General features: G+C 38.7%; 1 protein-coding gene across 2 annotated transcripts in view; it reads right to left on the bottom strand.

Moving 5' to 3' along the window:
* Window positions 1-22,190, bottom strand: part of F5 (coagulation factor V) — an 81,373-nt gene that overhangs the window by 38,595 nt on the left and 20,588 nt on the right. For both annotated transcript variants that reach the window (XM_061382542.1, XM_061382543.1), the window contains exons 4-8: window positions 10,846-11,058; window positions 9,499-9,642; window positions 6,571-6,792; window positions 5,152-5,317; window positions 423-600 (exon numbers count right to left, since the gene is read on the bottom strand). In XM_061382542.1, the coding sequence (XP_061238526.1) occupies window positions 423-600; window positions 5,152-5,317; window positions 6,571-6,792; window positions 9,499-9,642; window positions 10,846-11,058 (923 nt within the window). The remainder of the gene's footprint in view (window positions 1-422; window positions 601-5,151; window positions 5,318-6,570; window positions 6,793-9,498; window positions 9,643-10,845; window positions 11,059-22,190) is intronic.

Consider the following 22,190-nt stretch of genomic DNA (forward strand, 5'->3'; position numbering starts at 1 on the left):
ACTTTCTCTAAGTCTCAATAACAGGGGAAATTGTACTTCTTTTATGACTATTGTGAATCTTGCCTGACCTATTTACCTGTTTATTTTGGCTGCTAGAAAGCCTAGGACAAAATTTGCAGACATTATAGGAGCATATGGTATGTGTTTCATCATACTTATCCTTGGCTTTATTTTCTTTGTCCCCACATTATCCTTCACCCCAGTTACATCGGCTCCTTGGTTTATTCCTTTATAATCTGATCAACTATTTTAGATGATTTGTACTATGAGATAGGCTATAATAAACGCAAATACGAAAAAGATTTAAAACCACATTTGAATTCAAAATTACATGGACACGTTAAAAAAAATAAACAACCAGTACTTATCATCTGTTTTTCACTATTCAAGTTCTTCCATGATTCTGTATTTCTGTTACTTACTTTCAGTGTGTCTCTGACCTGGGCTCTGATAATAGGGCCCAAGATCCCATCTCCTTCACTACTGGGATCCTCCAGGCGTTTGGTGAAGGAGTCATCTTGGTACTGTTTGTAGACAACCTTCTTATAATGTTTTCCAATTCGGTTTGAGAAATTATCCAAATGCAGAGATCTGTATTTTCTTAAAGTGAAATAAAGTTTAAAAGATTAAATATTTTTCTCAAGTAGAGACCCCAGTAGGATGGGAGTCTATGTTTAGAAGTTCTGTTCTTGAATTAGATAAAATGCTAGTTTTCTTGGGGGGGCAGGGAGGAAAACCTTAATGTGATTTGCAAAGTCCTGATATCTTCTCTCTAGTTGGAAAACTGGAAACCTCTGATCTGTCTCCTCCACCACTGATGAAGTCATAATCTTGGTTAGAAGCAGCTACTTACATCTTCCTATCTCTCCGGTTTCTAGAGTAGCTATCTCTGAAAGGTCTACCTGGATGAAAGGATAAGATACACTATGAATTGTTCTTAAGTATCACTTAATTTATAGTATCCTGTTGGCTTTCCTAAGGGCTCCCATGATGGCTAAGAATTTCAGTGGTAAAGAATCTGCCTGCCAATGAAGGGGGTGTGGATTTGATGCCTGGGTTGGGAAGATCCCCTGGAGAGAAATGGCAACCCACTCCAGTATTCTTGTCTGGAAAATTCCACGGTCAGAGAAGCCTGATGGACTACAGTCCATAGGGTTGCAAAAGAGTCAGACACAACTTAGTGACTAAAACAACAAGCAATTGGCTTTCCAGGTATTTCTCCATCTCTAAAAGAACACATTCCCACTCTGGGAAGTTTCTACTGTCTTTATTAAACATAGTTCTGTACTGTTGGGCTATCCCTTCTACTATCCACCCAGTCCTGGTGCCAACTGAAAACCAACTGCCTTCACCTGTCTTCTGTAGCTACTGCAATAAATGATTTAGGGGAGATAACATGAACTACTTTCCCCCTTGGTCCTTTATATTGCCTTTGTTTGTAAAAGCAGAGTTCCATAATAGAGTTTATGCATTTTATGGATTTATTATATACAATAAAAAGCACTGATTGCTGCTACAGAGCAATCTGGATTTTTTTTTTCTTAACCCCACTTCCCTAACCCTTCCTGCCTTTCCTAAATACTCATTTGTATTCAGTTCAAGTAGATAATTCCAGAGCATCTTTATGCAAATATGACTTGCAGATATAACTATTCTTTTCCTCTCATGCCTCTAACAAAAAGCAGCTATTTGCATATTCTGTACCATACCTTGAATTTTTTGTTGCATTTTCTGACTTTATTGAAATATAACTGAGAAATGTATGTATCTGAGATTTACAACATAATGATTTGTATATGAGTACATGAGATTACCGCAATCAAGCTAATAACCACTCTGTCACCTCACCTAGTTGCTTATTTTTTTAATTTTGATAACACTTAAGATCTACTGTCTTAACAAATTTCAAGAATATAATACAATGTTCTTAGCTATGGTGTTACTAACTTTAGTTAATATACTATGCTCTATATTAGGTCTCCAGATCTCATTCATTTTAAAACTGAAAACTGGTATACTTTGATCAACTTCTCCCATTCCCCCTACCCTCTCAGCCCCTGGCAACCACCACTATACTCTCTGCTTCTATGAGCTCAACTTTAGATTCCGCATACGTCATTCTGTGTCTGGAATGTTTCACTTAGCCTAATGTCCTGCAGGTTCATCCATATTATTGCACATGGCAGGATTTCCTTCTTTTTTAAGGCTGAATACTATGCAATTATTACACGTATAATTGTAACATACATACACATATATATCTCCACTGATAGGCACTTAGGTTGTTTCCACGTTTAAGCTATCATGATTAGCACTTGCAGTGGACATGGGAGTATAGGCATCTCTTTGGTAGGATATACTACATTTCCTTTGGATATATACCCAGAAGTGAGATTGCAGAATCATACAGTAATTCTATTTTTAATTTTTTGAGGAAGTTCCTTACTGTTTTCCACAAGTAAAAGTGTTAGTCACTCAGTTGTGTCTGACTCTTTACAACCCCATGGACTTTCAGGTTCTTCTGTCCATGGGGATTCTCCAGGCAAGAATACTGGAGTGGGTTGCCATTCCCTTCTCCAGGGGGTCTTCTTGACCCAGGGATTGAACCTAGGTCTCCTGCATTGCAGGCAGTTTCTTTACCGTCTGAGCCACCAGGGAAGCCTGTTTTCCATAAAGGCTGCACCAATTTATATTTTCATCAGCAGTGTACAAGGACTCCCTTTTCTCTGTGCCCTCGTCAACACTTGTTACCTCTTTTGCGTGCTAGTCATCCTCACAGGTGTGAGGTGATATCTCATCAAGGATATGATTTTTCCTTGATGATTAGTGATGCTGGACACCTTTTCATATACCTATTGGCCATTTGTATGTTTTCTGTAGGGAAAATGTCAGTTTAAATCCTGTGCCCATTTTTTAATCAGGCTGTTTTCATTTGTTTATTTTGCCATTGAATTACATGAGTTCCTTTTATAGTGTGGAAAAACCTGAATAAACTTTTTGGCCAACCCAGTATTTTGGCTATTAACCTGTTATCAGATACATGGTTTGCTGATATTTTCTCCCATTCTGTAGGTTACCTTTTCATTTTGTTGTTTGTTTTGCAGAAGTTTTTCAGTTTGATGTAGCTCTGCTTGTTTATTTTTGCTTTTGTTACCCTATGCTTTTGGTGTCATAGTCAAAAAAATCATTGCTGAGACCAATGTGAAAGAGCTTCTTTGTTTTGTTTTCTTCCAGGAGTTTTATGGTTTCAGATATTACATTTAAGTTTTTAATTTATTTTTACTTAGCTTTTGTATATGTTGTATGTAATAAGCTAAGGGTATAATTTTATTCTTTTGCATGTGGATATCCAGTTTTCCCACCATTATTTATTGAAGAGACTATCCTTTCCCCATTGTGTATGCTTAGTGACCTTGTCAAAGATTAATTGACTATACATGCATATATTTATTCTGAGTCCTTGCTTCTGTTCATTTGGTCTATGTGTCTGTTTTTATGACATGATTATGCTGTTTGATAACTATAGCTTTGTGATATAGTTTGAAATCAGGAGGTGTGATCATAGTTTATGATAATGTCAATGTGGTATTGAATTCAGCTTACTAATATTTTGATAACTTGGCATTTATGTTCATCAAGGATATTGGCCTGTAATTCTTTTCTTATAATGTCCTTATCTAGCTTTGGTATAAGAGTAATGCTGTCCTTGTAAAATAAGTTTGGAAGTGTTCCCTACTCTTTAATATTTGGGAAGAGTTTGAGGATTCATGTATGATATACTTGTGAAGCCATCTGGTTCTGGGCTTCTTTTATTTCAAGGTTTTTGATTACTGATTCGATCTTCTTACTTGTTGATCTGTTCAGGTTTTCTGTTTCTTTTTGATTCAGTCTTGGTGGAGTGCATATTTCTAGGACCGTTTTCCCTTTCTGCTACTTATCCAATTTATTGGTATATATTGTTTGTAGTAGTCTCTTGTGTTCCTTTGTATTTTTGTGGTATCCCCTTGGTGGGGGATACAAGTAGGGGAATCTGCTGTTCTACTATCTTGTTCCCTCGACTTATTAATTAAAAAATATCTCTTGGAGAACTTTTGTATTAGTAGAGAGAGAATGTTTGCCTCCTTTTTAAAACAGACGCCTAGTATTGTGTGAATATACTCATACATTCCTATTGAGGGACATTATAGGCTGTTTCAGGGCTTCCCTGGTATCTCAGATGGTAAAGAATCTGCCTGCAATGCAGGAGACCCAGGTTCAATCCCTGGGTCTGGAAGATTCCCTGGAGGAGGAAATGGAAACCCACTCCAGTATTCTTGCCTGGGAAATCCCATGGAAGGAGGATCTTGGTGGGCTACAGTCCATGGGGTCACAAAGAGTCAGACACGACTGAGCAACTTTCACTTGCATAGGTTGTTTCCAAGCCTTTGCTACTACTAACAATGCAGCTGTGAACATCCAGTACATACTTCATTTCACCTGTAAGCAAATATATGAATCTATATAGTAAATTCCCAGAGTGGGATTGCTGGGTCAAAAGATATATGCATTTGTAATTTTAATACATGCTGCCAAATTATCTTCTAGAATGGTTTTCCAGTTCACTCTTTCACCAGTAATACATGATAGAGCTTGTTTCCTACAGTCTTGCTACTAGATTATATCATCTGAACTTGTGAGTCTGATAATAGGTGAAAAATAGTATTCCACAGAAGTTTGTTAATAATTTGCATATCTCTCTTGAGTGAGCTTGAGTGTTTTTCAAGTGTTTAAGAGCTATTTGAATTTCTAATTTTCTTAATCCAGCTTTCCCATTTCCTAATCTCTAAAATAAATAAGAGCTGTTTCTAATTGTGGAGTTAAAGCTCTTAGAAAGGTTTACCACACTGCTTGGCAATAGGAAGCATTCAACAAGTGGTAGCTGCTATTATTATTGTTGTTGTTCCTATGACTATAGTTATTATCATGCTGAGTTCTCTTGGTGAGTATGGAGTAATTTCAGATTGACTTGAAAATGAAATCCAATACACGTATTTCCTTGAAAGCTGTCAACTCATGACATTTCACCCTATGGATCTAGGACTCTATGAATCTAGGACCCTATAGACCATGTCATGAACATTTGCACAGTAGTAAGAACCCCTCCAAACTCACTTGTCCATGTTTGCTGGTATTATAGGTGCATAGTCCCAAATGACTTCCTCTGCAGCAATGAAGTATTCCCATCTCTTAATGTGCCGCCTCTGGTCTCGAGTTAGTTTCTTAGGATTTCTGGTTTTCTTTGCACAGTTTTTAATGTCTATGTAAGCCTGCATCCCAGCTGAGTTAGAACGTAAGGGAAATGGAAGAATTTGAGAGAAGACATTAAGGCTGATAGAAATGCAAATCTTTTAAATAAATTTGTGGAAGTTTTCAGTAATAACAGTGAATATAGTACTTAGAAAACTTTTGAATATTTTGGTTTGAAACTATTTTAGTACAGTGAGGAAGGCAAGAATAAAAAGCAAAGGAAAGAGAGAGGATGGGTTAGGGGGAAAAAATTGGAAAGGTTTTCTTTGTACTTCTCAAGGGAGAAAAATTTTGTGTAATTTCCAGACTCTTAAAACTTTATGACTTAGATCTTGTCAATTTCTCATTTTTCCTATCATCTGTTTGTAAAATTAAGATAATATTAATACTAATATATACTGTATGAAATTGTAAAAAGACAAAAGTACTTAAACTCAGTAATGTTAGTTTTATTATTTCATTGTTATTTGGGACTCTATCTTCTAGGAATATTGTGACAATTCATTACTTCAAATATAATTTTGACCACTCAGTTTGAACAAAAACTGAAATGATCCCAGAAGTGTCTCTTTTTTGTATGTCTTGCTTTTATACACATTATTTTGGTAACACAATGATTTCCTATAGTGATATTTACTATTATGTACAGAAATCTTTCTCCTAACAGTTTTAAAGCAACAATGTGCAATAGAGCATTATTTTGTTTACCTGACAGCATATAACAACCTAAGTTGATTTTTTTTCCCACCAGAATTCACTGATGTCCTTTAAAATCCTCAGCTGGTTAGATTCTGTTTTTTCCAGTCAATACACATCCACTGAGTTCCTCTGTGGGCAAGGCTTTGTGCTCGTCTTGTTATGAAAGACAATCTTTTCATGTTAAAACTTTTTCACTGTCTATAACTTGGTCTTTCTATAAATTTACAGAAGTTTGACTGGCTCCAACATCTACTTCTTTTCCTTTAGCTGCATATTGAATACCCCAAGAAAGAATATCTGCAGATATGTTTTTGTTTCCTTCCTCTTTTCTCCTTTCAAGGAAGTAGAGATCTTGTTGGCTTTTGCATCATTTTTAAAAATATTTGTCAATTTTTCTACTTCCTCCATCCCCAACTAACAAGTTATAAGTCTAAGAGCAAAGTATCTAAATTTTGTTTTTGAGGACCAAGAAATGTTATGTCTGGAGCGTGGGCAGCTTGTAAGGAGAATGAGAGAGTTAGTGCCTAGGTAGGAAGAAAGAAGGATCCTACATTCATAAGCAAGACTTGTGGAGGAATTTCTTGCCTTGAAAATGTCTGGGGATGAGAGAAGCTATGGTCCACCTTCCCTCAGGGCTCACGGTCATGTTTGCGGTTGTGGACGTGGCGCTGACGAGAGTGATGGCTGAGATCTTATGATGGTTCTGCTCCAGGACCTGACCATTGAAATGGATGGAGAACACTTCTGGCCCAGAGCTCATTCCAATCAGATGCCAACTGATGTGGTCATGGGCACAGACTGTTATATCTGAGGGAGAGATGGGGGCCAACACAGGTCATCAGCAGTCTGTGATAAAAGAATTCACTCACCAGATACATTTTGAGCACCTGCTTTGCATCAGGCCTTATGCAAGATTCTGGGGGTATAAACACTCCCACTATGGTACCTTCCCTAGAAAAGCAGACATCTGAGTCATGAGCAAACAAGTAGTCACAACTCATTGCAATAAGTGGTACTAAGAGCCCAGAGATGGGGGATGTTAGCTCAGAAACACAGGGACTGCTAAGATCCAAAGAGAGAGGCAAGTAGGTGACCAACACTTCTGGTTTACCAAGAACAGAGGGGTCCCAGAATACAGAACTTTCAATTTTAGAATTGAGAAAGCCCTGGGCAAGCCTGAGTAGTTGGTCACTCTACAACCAACCTGGGCTCAGCTGGAGTTGCCAGAGCCTCTAATAGGGCTGAGTTTAAGGGCCAAACCTCCAATAGGTCTGAGTTTTGGGGTCAAGTTTAAGTGAAGATACTTTAAGGAGTTTATACTGTTTCTTTGGTCTTCCAAGGTGGTGCTAGTAGTGGTAAAGAACCCGCCTGACAATGCAGGAGATGTAAGGGATGGAGGTTTGATCCTTGGGTTGGGAAGATCCTCTGGAGCAGGGCACTTGCCTGGGAAATCCCATGGACAGAGGAGCCTGGTGGGCTACAGTCCATGGGGTCATAAAGAGTCAGACATGACTGAAGTGGTTTAGCATGCATGCACTGTTTCTTTACCCACTGATTGATTATTTTAATGACAAGGCAATGAGTTACTCTGTGTGTTATAGGACCTCCTTAATATGCAGCGGGTAAGTCCTCATTATACTGGGTCACTGGGAGCGTTTCATGGATGGAGTAATGAGAACTGAGGACAAAAGCTGTTTGGCTCCTTCTTTGCTCCCACAGTGACCGTGAAAATGCTAATCTGCTCTGCAGGAGATTCCAACCTTGGCTTCTATCCTTGGCTTGGGTTTTAAATTTCAGATCTATAATCACTTGATATTAGATTGTGGGGCCATGATTCAGTCCCTCACACAAAGAGGGAATGAGGGCTTGTCTGTTTTAGACCATTGTAACAAGACCATTTCCTGGTATCATGGGTAAGAACAAGAAGCTGGAAGGTAGGAGGATTTGGTGGAAGAATTTATCTATCTCAAATCAATGCTTATATTGGTTTGAGCCTTATATACATCTGTGCTGGCATTTATCATAGTTTTTCAATTTATACTGCTCCATAAGGCAGTTTAACAAGCATTAACTTTTCTGTTTCTACTAATGACATTTCCCTATGTCGCCCTTCTTAACCCCAACTACTCTTTTTCAACTATAAGTTCTTAAATTCTATGCCCACATAGAGTTATTAATTGCTATTTTTTTCATATGGGTTACTTTGGCTTCTTCTCTGCATTTGCACAGACAATTTACTCTGCCAGGACACATACAGTTTCTCTTTTGACCACTCCCCTTAAGGCCCATAGTACTAGATGCGCTATGTTATCTGTAAAAAAACATTCTTGAGTACCCTCTGCACCAGGATAGATGATTAACCCATTTTTGTAAGAAAGTACATTGAGACAGTTAACTGCCAAAAAAACACAATAAGGTAGAGAAGTGAGCAAGGTGTGAGGTCAGATGTGCTCAGTTAACTAAAGTTTTTAAACTCTGAATCAAAACCCAGAGTCATGTGAGTATAAAGCCCTGACTGGGAAGATGGAATCAAATGAAAGGGAACACAATTTAAAAGCAATATCCAGACCTCAACTCTTTTTTTTTTTTTTTTTAAGGCAAGACCATAAAACTTTATTTTTTTTTTTTCTTTTTTTTAATTTCAGATATACACATGCTCCCCATCCTGAACCCTCCGCCCTCCCCCCTCCCCATACCATCCCCCTGGGCCTTCCCAGCGAGTTTCATTTTTAGTAAGAGAAGCCATTTGTGATTTTCAGATACAGAAAATAGCTTCTGAGAAGCTTAGTGCTTTGAAGCATAGTTTGTTTAATAAAGTAATATGTTCACTTCTCCCATTTTTCCTCCACAGGATCTTTGATTCTAGGTCATTTCTATCAGAGAGAAGCAGAGGTGGTTTAGATGGGGGTCAGTTTTTTTTCTCTTAACAATAGTTATAATTTTGCTTTTTCACAAGAGTCGAAATACAAATGAAGAGAAAAATATCCCACGTCATTGAATATTACTCATTCATCGTCTTTTGCAATGCTGGTAGCATTTTCATATACTGGATATTTCTCCTGGTCTCCTAGTCATCTTCACTGTAAATGTCTTCATTGCATTCTTCCTGCTGACCTTTCCTGCTAGGGATTGACCTTGAATTCTGTCCTCTAAGGCTTCCTCTCTGGAGGAAGGTATGGTCACCGTGCAGCAGGAACCACACAATTCACTGAAGACCAAGCTGATATCCTGGAGGTCTTCTTGGAAATGCAGGTGAAACCTGCTCAGAGCATGATATCTAGTAAGATCACATGATTCTCTTAGCTTCTAATTTGTCTGTTGTACTTGCTAGTTTTTTGTTGTTGTTTTTTGTTTTTATATAGGATGATAAAATCTTGAGAACTACTAAACTAGATTACATTACCTTTCAGATCAGAAGTTAAAAAAAAAATAGTATAGTCAACTTCCCTAGGGCCTTAGGGAAACAATGGGACCAATGCTTCAACTAGTTTTTCAACACAGCCTGTGTATTACCTGGCATCGTCCCATTCACATAGCCATTGACTGTGTACATTAAGGATGATGTCTGGTTCCAGCTTTTACTTTCATCAAACACAGCAAACATCAGTACATGTTGCTTCTCAAACATTTTCTGAGTTCCATCCTCGGTTAGGGTGCCTATGAAAAAAGACATAGTTTTAATAACATCCAAGTTAGAAGACTCTAGCTATTCCTAGATGGCAGTGTTTTAGATAAGCAGCCAATCACACCGATATCTACTGTAAGACATTCTTATAAAAAATAGCATCTATCAAGTAATAATGATTGAATGCTTATTAAAATCCTGATATCACCTTTTCCCTCTGACATCTGATAGCCTTGAGGAATGGGACTTTAAAGGTAAATTTGATCTGACACATAGAGAAAACATTTGATGACTGTCAAGACTTTATTAAAGTAGCCATTTCTTTCAGTGTCAATAAGTCAATATATAGGTCCCATAGCTCATCTGGTAAAAGCATCACACTCTAAGTTTAATAGAGCCATCTTGCTAGTATCTGTAATGAGAAATAGAGAATTGGTTGAGAGGGTCAAGATTAATCTATTCTCATGAGGGGAAAAAATGCAGCTGATAATAAAATGAAATAAGAGACTTTTATAAGTTGAAAATCTTTTTCAGTGTCATCACAGTATCTTCTGTATACCAGGCAATGAAAATATGTATTTGTGTAGTGAATAAATGAATTAGGAACGTTATGTAGGTTTGGTATGTGTATTTGGATAGACAGGTGGTGAATCCATCATATGGCTTCCCACAGTGAAATTCGTTGTGGTTGTTTATTTTAATAAAAGATGGGATAAATTCTTTGGGGTAAAATAATCCAAGCTTACTCCTTAAGAAGCCCAGCCAATGAAATTTCTTATAAAGTCAATTGAGTGTGTTTGAAATCTACCACCCAAAGTGTTCAGCTTGTTTACAAGAAAGAAACTTAGAGTTTTGTGTATTTATAGACCAAATTACCAACCCAAACCTCAGGTATATTATTCGAAATTCTTTCCAAGGACTCTCAGCAGAGTATGTAGGCTGCTGTATACTTTCAAAAAGACTTGGCCTTGAGGTAAATGTTACAGATCATATGGGCATGGCAGCAGAACATACTCTCAGACAAAGATTTACTTGGGAGAGACTCCCAGGACCAAGATGAAGGAAGGATTGAAGAAAGAGAAGATTCCACCCTTCAAACATCAGTGTCAAACAATGATCTGGTTTCTGCACCCTTCTCTTAATTTATGAAAAGATCGCAAGGTACTTTCAAACCTCATTTCATGACAGTGCTCCTTACCAGTCCAACATCTTTGTTGGCATTGAATTTTTTTTACCTTTCTTACAAATAAGCAGAGGTCCAATCAGTCCAGAGTTGAAGTCCTCCACCAGATTTACATAGGAGTAATAGATGTGTGTGAGGCATGGAGGGTCATCGTGGGTGGGCCCACTGTCCTCACTGATAATCCACTCATAGGTATATTCTTGGCCCGGAGCTACAGCATCATCCATCTTCTCCATGGGGAGTGTGTGGTCAGAGTAAGACGCACCTGGAAAAGTAAAAGCCATGAGAACATCTGAAGAGTTTCTGAGACTTTTTCACTACTCTTAAATCTGCAGGACCATAAGCTTTCAATGAAGATGTTTGTGCCTTTCTATAGTAAACCTTCATTATGTGGAAAGATTCACTTAGATCCACTTCTGTGTCTGTATAATTATGAAAACTCTGAGTCTATGGTGATCTGAAGTGAATAAGAAATGTTACTATACATTATTTAAAGGTTAGCAAGTTAATTTTCCAGTGTGTCTAAATAATTATTGTTTAAATTTAATCAAAGAAGTAAGTAACCTTTGATCAGGAAATCATCAGAGAATATGAGGATGGGCTGTATCTTCTCTATGATACTTGACAAGACAGCCAATATTTTTAAAATCCTTAAATTTTTTATTGAAGTATAGTTGATTTATAATGCTATATTAGTTTCTGGTGAATAAAAAAATGATTCTGTTACATATGTATATCTTTTTAAATATTATTTTCCATTATAGTTTATTAAGGATATTAAAAATAGTTATCTGTGCTATACAGTAGGACCTTGTTGTCATAATAATTTTATATATAGTAGTTTGTATCTGCTAACCCCAAACTCCTAATTGATTGTTCTCCCACTCCCTTTCCCCTTGGGTTACCATAAGCTTGTTTTATATGTCTGTGAGGCTGTTTCTATTTTGTAAAAATGTTCATTTGCATCATATTTTAGATTTTCACCTAAAAGTGATATCATATTTGTCTTTCTCTGTTTGACTTACTTCACTTAGTATGATAATCTCTAGGTTCATCCATGTTTCTACTGATGACCTTATTTCATTCTTTTTTATGGCTGAGTAGTATTCCATATGCTACTTACTGGAGATCAGTGGAGAAATAACTCCAGAAAGAACAAAGGGATGGAGCCAAAGCAAAAACAATACCCAGCTGTGGATGTGACTGGTGATAGAAGCAAGGTCCAATGCTGTAAACAGCAATATTGCATAGGAACCTGGAATTTTAGCTCCATGAATCAAGGGAAATTGGAAGTGGTCAAACAGGAGATGTCAAGAGTGAATGTTGACATTCTGTGAATCAGCGAACTAAAATGGACTTGAGTGGGTGCATTTAACTCAGATGACCATTGTATCTACTACTGTGGGCAGGAATCCCTTAGAAGAAATGGAGTAGCCATCATGATCAATAAGAGTCCAAAATGCAGTACTTGGATGCAATCTCAAAAATGACAGAATGATCTCTGTTCGTTTCCAAGGCAAACCATTCAATATCACAGTAATCCAAGTCTATGCCCCAACCAGTAACGCTGAAGAAGCTGAAGTTGAACAGTTCTATGAAGACCTACAAGACCTTTTAGAACTAACACCCAAAACAGATGTCCTTTTCATTATAGGGGACTGGAATGCAAAAGTAGGAAGTTAAGAAACACGTGGGGTAACAGGCAAATTTGGCCTTGGAATACAGAATGAAGCAGGGCAAAGGCTAACAGAGTTTTGCCAAGAGAAGGCACTGGTCATAGCAAACACCCTCTTCCAACAACACAAGAGAAGACTCTACACATGGACATCACCAGATGGTCAACACCGAAATCAGATTGATTATGTTCTTTGCAGCCAAAGATGGAGAAGCTCTATACAGTCAGCAAAAACAAGACCAGGAGCTGACTGTGGCTCAGATCATGAACTCCTTATTGCCAAATTCAGACTGAAATTGAAGAAAGTAGGGAAAACCACTAGACCATTCAGGTATGACCTAAATCAAATCTCTTATGATTATACACTGAAAGTGAGAAATAGATTTAAGGAACTAGATCTGATAGACAGGGTGCCTGATGAACTAGGGACGGAGGTTTGTGACATTGTACAGGAGACAGGGATCAAGACCATCCCCATGGAAAAGAAATGCAAAAAAACAAAATGGCTGTCTGGGGAGGCCTTACAAATAGCTGTGAAAATAAGAGAAGCAAAAAGCAAAGGAGAAAAGGAAAGATATAAGCATCTGAATGCAGAGTTCCAAAGAATAGCAAGCAGAGATAAGGTCTTCCTCAGCGATCAATGTAAAGAAATAGAGGAAAACAACAGAATGGGAAAGACTAGAGATCTCTTCAAGAAAATTAGAGATACCAAGGGAACATTTCATGCAAAGATGGGCTTGATAAAGGACAGATATGATATGGACCTAACAGAAGCAGTAGATATTAAGAAGAGGTGGCAAGAATACACAGAAGAACTGTACAAAAAAGATCTTCATGACCCAGATAATCATGATGGTGTGATCACTCACCTAGAAACAGACATTCTGGAATGTGAAGTCAAGTGGGCCTTAGAAAGCATCACTATGAACAAAGCTAGTGGAGGTGATGGAATTCCAGTTGAGCTATTTCAAATCTTCAAAGATGATGCTGTGAAAGTGCTGCACTCAATATGCCAGCAAATTTGGAAAACTCAGCAGTGGCCATAGGACTGGAAAAGGTCAGTTTTCATTCCAATCCCAAAGAAAGGCAATGCCAAAGAATGCTCAAACTACCACACAATTGCACTCATCTCACACGCTAGTAAAGTAATGCTCAAAATTCTCCAAGCCAGGCTTCAGCAATACGTGAACCATGAACTTCCAAATGTTCAAGCTGGTTTTAGAAAAGGCAGAGGAACCAGAGATCAAATTGCCAACATCTGCTGGATCATAGAAAAAGCAAGAGAGTTCCAGAAAAACATCTATTTCTGCTTTATTGACTATGCCAAAGCCTTTGACTGTGTGGATCACAATAAACTGTGGACAATTCTGAAAGAGATGGGAATACCAGACCACCTGACCTGCCTCTTGAGAAACCTTTATGCAGGTCAGGAAGCAACAGTTAGAACTGGACATGGAACAACAGACTGGTTCCAAATAGGAAAAGGAGTTCATCAAGGCTGTATATTGTCACCCTGCTTGTTTAACTTATATGCAGAGTACATCATGAGAAAAGCTGGGCTGGAAGAAGCACAAACTGGAATCAAGATTGCTGTGATAAATATCAATAACCTCAGATATGCAGATGCCACCACCCTTATGGCAGAAAGTGAAGAGGAACAAAAAAGCCTCTTAATGAAAGTGAAAGAGAAGAGTGAAAAAGTGGGCTTAAAGCTCAACATTCAGAAAACGAAGATCATGGCATCCAGTCCCATCAATTCATGGGAAATAGATGGGGAAACAGTGGAAACAGTGTCAGACTTTATTTTGGGGGGCTCCAAAATCACTGCAGATGGTGACTGCAGCCATGAAATTAAAAGATGCTTACTCCTTGGAAGGAAAGTTATGACCAACCTAGACAGCATATTGAAAAGCAGAGACATTACTTTGCTAACAAAGGTCTGTCTAGTCAAGGCTGTGGTTTTTCCAGTGGTCATGTATGGATATGAGAGTTGGACTGTGAAGAAAGCTGAGTGCTGAACAATTGATGCTTTTGAACTGTGGTGTTGGAGAAGACTCTTGAGAGTCCCTTGGACTGCAAGGAGATCCAACCAGTCCATTCTGAAGGAGATCAGCCCTGGGTGTACTTTGGAAGGACTGATGCTAAAGGTGAAACTTCAATACTTTGGCCACCTCATGCGAAGAGTTGACTTATTGGAAAAGACTCAGATGCTGGGAGGGATTAGGGGCAGGAGGAGAAGGGGACGACAGAGGATTAGATGGCTGGATGGCATCACCAACTCGATGGACATGAGTTTGGGTGAACTCCGGGAGTTGGTGATGGACAGGGAGGCCAGGTGTGCTGTGATTCATGGGGTTGCTAATAGTCGGACATGACTTAGTGACTGAACTGAGCTGAACTGAGTATTCCATTGTATGTATGTATAGATAGATAGATGTACATATACCACATCTTTATCCACTCTGTCAGTGGACAGTTAGATTGCTTCCATGGCTTGGGTATTGCAAATAGTGCCTCTATGAATATTAAGGTACATGTATCTTTTCAAATTAGAGTTTTATCTGGATGTATGTCCAAAATAGGATTGCTGTATCATATGGCAACTCTATTTTTAGTTTTCTGAGGAACCTTTGTTCTGTGTTTCATAGTGGCTGCACCAGTCTACACTTCCACCAACAGTGTAAGTGGGTTCCCTTTTCTCTAAACCCTCTCTAGCATTTGTTAGTTATAAACTTTTTGATAATGGCCACTTTGACCTGGGTGAGGTGATAGCTCATTGTAGTTTTGATTTGCATTTCTCTGATAATGAGTGATGTTGAGCACCTTTTCATGTACCTGTTGGCCACTTGTACATTTTCTTTGGGAAACTGTCTGTTTAGGTCTGCCCAATTTTTTGACTTTTTTTTTTTTTTTTTGTCATTGAGTTGTATGAGCTGTCTATACATTTTGGAGATTGCATATATTTTTGCAAATATTTTCTCCCAGTCCATAAGTAAGAATATTCAGTCACCTGTTAGCATGGGTTCTAAGTACATTCACATCTACTTATATACTGTTTCACTCTGTTTCATGTCTTCTTTCCGATTGATGCCACTCTGAGCCCTTTATCACATCTCTACCATCTGATTATCGCAATTCTTTCCCCAGAGTCTCAGAGTCTAGCAGTCAAGTTGTTCTTGTGATTATGAAATGTATCTACCCTCTGAAGTTTACATGCTTTACTTCAGTCCTTTGTGTACCTAGAAGGCCCACCAGTAAGACCTTCATGTGTTCAGCTTTCCATACTGGTGGGAAATGGGGGAGGATATAGAAATGGTCTTCCTTTTTGAAGAAAGGAAACTGTGATGCTCAAGAGTAAAAGCAGAGCAGAGGGTTGGGTGGCGTTTTCAGCAACAAAAGGAAGATGTGGCTAGAGATGGAGCAAGTGAGGACAGGAAGGGCAGAGGTCGATGTTCGACAGCAAGAGGGAAGAGCAGTTTCTTCTGAGGAATTCCTCATTTAATTAGGTAAGAGTTTCACATCATCGACTGGTACCAGAATTTCTCTTTGGGATTCAGTTATCTTTGTTTAGTAAAACAGTCAATAAATTCCCTAAGGTGGAAGGTAAGACCATTAGAGTGTAAATATGAGTAGAAATTAAGGATCAGAGAAAAGGGCTAAAATGTTTAACATGATGGAGCAAAAGGCCAGTGGAAACTACTGTAACTGAAATGACTGGGAAAACAAATGGTTAATTTCTTTTCTTCCCCTCCCCCTTTCCTGTTCCTTTTCTTCTCCTCTTTATTCCTCCCCCCTTCTCTCTCTCCCTCACCCTTTCATCATCTTTACTGAGATATAAATGACAAACAATGCAATTCACCAATTTTAAGTACAATATTTGCTAAATTTGGATAAATATGTACAGTTCTATAGCTACCATCACTATGGAGGTCCGGAACAATTCCATCACCCCAAGAAGTTTCCATGTACATTTGTAGTCAATACCTTCCCCTACTCTCTGCACACAGGCAACTGCTGATTTGCTTTCTGTCTCTATGTTTTGCTTTCCTGTGTTCTCATGTAAATGGAATAATGCATCCATTTTGTTTGATTTAATTAGTTACTGTGATATACTTTCCATCCTTTACTTTTTATCTATCTTTGTTTTCAAAGTGGATTTCTTGAGTTCAGCATCAAGTTGGGTGTTGCTTTCAATTCAGTCTTAAAAGCTACCTCTTAGTTGTAGTGTTCTTCCCATTTGCTTTTAATATAATTATTGATATGCTTAGGTTTAAATCTACCATCCTGCTATTGTTTTCTATTTGTCCATCTGGCTTTTGTTCATTATTTTCTGTTCTTTCCTACTTTCTTTTGGATTAATTGAGTATTTTTAACATTTCCTTTTTACCTCCACTTTTGGCTTTTTAGCTTTACTTTATTCGCAGTGCCCTTCAGTTCACAGCATACAACTTATCATAGTCTACCTTCAAGTAATACTATAGCATTTTGCTTACATTACAAGAAACTTGCAATAGTATATTTCCATTTTTGTCCTCCCAGCCTTGTGCTGCTTGTCACCTCCATTTCACTTCTACATATATAATATACCCCATAATAAATTGTCATTATTCTTTGCTCAAATTTAGATAATCAATTATCAATTAAAAACAAGAAAAAATTTTCTCTATACTTATCCATTTCTGGAACTTTTATTCCTTCTTGTGCCTCCAAGAATCTCTCTGATACAACCTTTTTCTGACTAAAGCACTTCCTTTAACTTTTTTTTCCTCTGGTTTGCTAATGAGAAATTGTTTCTGCTTTCTTTGTCTAAAACAGTCTTTATGTTGCCTTCATTTTAAAGGATATTTTTACTTGGTATAGAACACCAAGTGGACAGACCATCCCCATCAGCCCTTATCCAGTACTTTAAAGATATCTCTGTCTTCCCTGGTGGCTCAGATGGTAAAGAATCTGCCTACAATGTGGGAGACTCCAGTTGGATCCCTGGGTTAGGAAGATCCCCTGAAGAAGGAAATGGCAACCCATTCCAGTATCCTTGCCAGGAAAACTCCATGGACAGAGGAGTCTGGCAGGCTACAGTCCATGGGGTTGCAGAGTCAGGCATGACTGAGTGGCACACATACAACTATCTTCTGGCTTGCATTGTTTCTAATGATATGTGCTACGATTCTATTTTTGTCCATCCATGACATTTTCCCTCTATTTTGAACATTTTTTCTTCATCACTGGTTTTCATTTGATTATGATATGCCTTGTGCTTTTATTTATATTTCTTCTTGCTTTTGTCAACCTCCCTGAATTTGTAAGATTATGGTTTTCATCACAGATAGTCAACACTGAAATCAGATTGATTATATTCTTTGCAGCCAAAGATGGAGAAGCTCTATACAGTCAGCAAAACAAGACCAGGAGCTGACTGTGGCTCAGACCATGAACTCCTTATTGCCAAATTCAAACTTAAATTGAAGAAAGTAGGGAAAACCACTAGACCATTCAGGTATGACCTAAATCAAATCTCTTATGATTATGCAGTGGAAGTGAGAAATAGATTTAAGGGCCTAGATCTGATAGATAGAGTGCCTGATGAGCTATGGAATGAGGTTTGTGACATTGTACATGAGACAGGGATCAAGACCATCCCCATGGAAAAGAAATGCAAAAAAGCAAAATGGCTGTCTGGGGAGGCCTTACAAATAGCTGTGAAAAGAAGAGAAGCGAAAAACAAAGGAGAAAAGGAAAGATATAAACATCTGAATGCAGAGTTCCAAGGAATAGCAAGAAGAGATAAAAAAAAGCCTTCTTCAGTGATCAATGCAAAGAAATAGAGGAAAACAACAGAATGGGAAAGACTAGAGATCTCTTCAAGAAAATCAGAGATACCAAGGGAACATTTCATGCAAAGATGGGCTTGATAAAGGACAGAAATGGTATGGACCTAACAGAAGCAGTAGATATTAAGAAGAGGTGGCAAGAATACACAGAAGAACTGTACAAAAAAGATCTTCATGACCCTGATAATCATGATGGTGTGATCACTCACCTAGAGCCAGACATCTTGGAATGTGAAGTCAAGTGGGCCTTAGAAAGCATCACTATGAACAAAGCTAGTGGAGGTGATAGAATTCCAGTTGAGCTATTCCAAATCCTGAAAGATGATGCTGTGAACGTGCTGCACTCAATATGCCAGCAAATTTGGAAAACTCAGCAGTGGCCACAGGACTGGAAAAGGTCAGTTTTCATTCCAATCCCAAAGAAAAGCAATACCAAAGAATGCTCAAACTACCACACAATTGCACTCATCTCACACGCTAGTAAAGTAATGCTCAAAATTCTCCAAGCCAGGCTTCAGCAATATGTGAACTGTGAACTTCCTGATGTTCAAGCTGGTTTTAGGAAAGGCAGAGGAACCAGAGATCAAATTGCCAACATCCGCTGGATCATGGAAAAAGCAAGAGAGTTCCAGAAAAACATCTATTTCTGCTTTATTGACTATGCCAAAGCCTTTGACTGTGTGGATCACAATAAATTGTGGGAAATTCTGAAAGAGATGGGAATACCAGACCACTTGATCTGCCTCTTGAGAAACCTGTATCCAGGTCAGGAAGCAGCAGTTAGAACTGGACATGGAACAACAGACTGGTTCCAAATAGGAAAAGGAGTTCGTCAAGGCTGTATATTGTCACCCTGTTTATTTAACTTACATGCAGAGTACATCATGAGAAACGCTGGGCTGGAAGAAACACAAGCTGGTATCAAGATTGCTGTGATAAATATCAATAACCTCAGAGATGCAGATGACACCACCCTTATGGCAGAAAGTGAAGAGGAACTCAAAAGCCTCTTGATGAAAGTGAAAGTGGAGAGTGAAAAAGTGGGCTTAAAGCTCAACATTCAGAAAACGAAGATCATGGCATCCGGTCCCATCTCTTCATGGGAAATAGATGGGGAAACAGTGGAAACAGTGTCAGACTTTATTTTCTTGAGTTCCAAAATCACTGCAGATGGTGACTGCAGCCATGAAATTAAAAGACGCTTACTCCTTGGAAGGAAAGTTATGACCAACCTAGACAGCATATTCAAAAGCAGAGACATTACTTTGCCAACAAAGGTTCGTCTAGTCAAGGCTATGGTTTTTCCTGTGGTCGTGTATGGATGTGAGAGTTGGACTGTGAAGAAGGCTGAGTGCCGAAGAATTAATGCTTTTAAACTGTGTTGTTGGAGAAGACTCTTGAGAGTCCCTTGGACTGTAAGGAGATCCCACCAGTCCATTCTGAAGGAGATCAGCCCTGGGATTTCTTTGGAAGGAATGATGCTAAAGCTGAAACTCCAGTACTTTGGCCACCTCATGCGAAGAGTTGACTCATTGGAAAGGACTCTGATGCTGGGAGGGATTGGGGGCAGGAGGAGAAGCAGACAACAGAGGATGAGACGGCTGGATGGCATCACTGACTCGATGGACGTGAGTCTGAGGAAATCTGGGAGTTGGTGATGGACAGGGAGGCCTGGCATGCTGCGATTCATGGGGTCGCAAAGAGTCGGACACGACTGAGCGACTGATCTGATCTGAGGTTGGTCATAACTTTTCTTCCAAGGAGTTAGCGTGTTTTAATTTCATGGCTGCAGTCACCATCTGCAGTGATTTTTGGAGCCCCCCAAAATAAAGTCTGTCACTGTTTCCATTGTTTCCCCATCTATTTGCAATGAAGGGATGGGACTAGATGCCATGCTCCTAGCTTTCTGAAGGTTGAGCTTTAAGCCAACTTTTTCACTCTCCTCTTTCACTTTCATCAAGAGGCTCTTTAGTTCTTTGCTTTCTGCCATAAGGGTGGTGTCATCTGCATATCTGAGGTTATTGATATTTCTCCTGGCAATCTTGATTCCAGCTTGTACTTCTTCCAGCCCAGCGTTTCTCTAGATGTACTCTGCATATAAGTCAAATAAGCAGGGTGACAATATACAGCCTTGCCGTACTCCTTTTCCTATTTGGAACCAGTCTGTTGTTCCATGTCCAGTTCTAACTGTTGCTTTCTGACCTGCATACAAATTTCTCAAGAGGCAGATCAGGTGGTCTGGTATTCCCATCTCTTTCAGAATTGTCCACAGTTTATTGTGATCCACACAGTCAAAGGCTTTGGCATAGTCAATAAAGCAGAAAAAGATGTTTTTCTGGAACTCTCTTGCTTTTTCGATAATCCAGTGGATGTTGGCAATTTGATCTCTGGTTCCTCTGCCTTTTCTAAAACCAGCTTGAACATCTGGAAGTTCATGATTCCTGTACTGTTGAAGTCTGGCTTGGAGAATTTTGAGCATTACTTTACTAGCATGTGAAATGAGTGCAATTGTGCAGTAGTTTGAGCATTCTTGGCCTTGCCTTTCTTTGGGATTGGAATGAAAACTGACCTTTTCCAGTCCATTGTCCAATTTCTGTTCCCGCTGGTGATTCTACCCAATACCCATTTATTAGGAAGTCTTTTTACTTTTGATAGTGGGAACATACACTATTCCTGATCCTGTGTGTGGTCTAGGGATTGTTCTGTTTTTTTCTCTTTAGTAATATTTTCCTTACCCTTAATATTTTCCTCTTGTGCATATTAGTGTAATAGCTGAAGACTTGAGAGGACCGTTCACTGGATTCTCACGAGTACTTTCTCTGTGTCTACACCATTCTCTCTAGTACTCTGCACTACAAATCATAAGTTCCAATCACTATAAAGTCTAAATCAAGTAAAGTTTGTTTCTTCAATTCACAGAGAATGCTGGGCTCTATTTCATTTCACCCTCATTGTGCTATGCCCTGGAGACTGTCTCCAGGCAGAGGGCCATCTCATTCTCTTGTGGACCATTCTCTCACAGTGTCTCTTGTTCAATATCTGAAAACTGTTCTTTCATCTGTTTTGCCTACCTGTCTGTTAAGCAAAAGGATAAATCTGTTCCCTCGTGTCCAGGAACTGGAGTCTGAGATGCTGCATTTCTATAAGAAATATTTTATGTTATCTTAGTATCAGCTCCCCTTGTTTAACTGCACATCATCAGGAAAATATATTCCACTCAGAAACACTCGTGTGAATTGGCATGGTATCAGCATATATTTGGGCTCTCCAGATGGGTGTGGCAAACAGCATCTGCACTCATCAGCAGTGGGACATTCAGCTGCTGCAGGAGCATGTACTGCTGTACCACATGAGGTTCTAAGCATGGAAATCATAAGACAGAAGAGCTGAGTAGTTATATCTAGATTTACTGACCCGCTCTCCACAGGACACCATTCAGTGTATGAAAGACAATGCAACCAAATGAAATAATATTATAGTCACGATTTCATTTGCCTTAGAGATAAGAAATAAAGATATACTTTAATACCCTCAGAAGCCTCCAGTTTATTGTTGATGATTAAGCTTATGTCATAGGGGGAAAAAAAAAGACTAGTTGTGGATGGACCATAAAGTCTATTGAAGACAGGAAACTGAATCAGTTACTATAAGCTCAACACAAATCCAACTGTATCAACTCATTCCATCAAACTTTAAAGGGTTTTGTCTTATCCACAGGATAAAGACTAAATGTGTTGCTATGGCTGCTGAAATCATTCATCAGTTTACCCAGTCCGCCTACCCAGTATCATCTCCCTTTATACCTCTATGTTGTCCATATTTTATAATCCATAGCAATGTACTATCTCTAAAATATACTCCAAGTTTGCACTCTTCTCTGTGTCTCTCTAC

This window comes from Bos javanicus, chromosome 16, assembly GCF_032452875.1.
Source record: "Bos javanicus breed banteng chromosome 16, ARS-OSU_banteng_1.0, whole genome shotgun sequence".
In the NCBI taxonomy this organism is placed as follows: domain Eukaryota; kingdom Metazoa; phylum Chordata; class Mammalia; order Artiodactyla; family Bovidae; genus Bos; species Bos javanicus.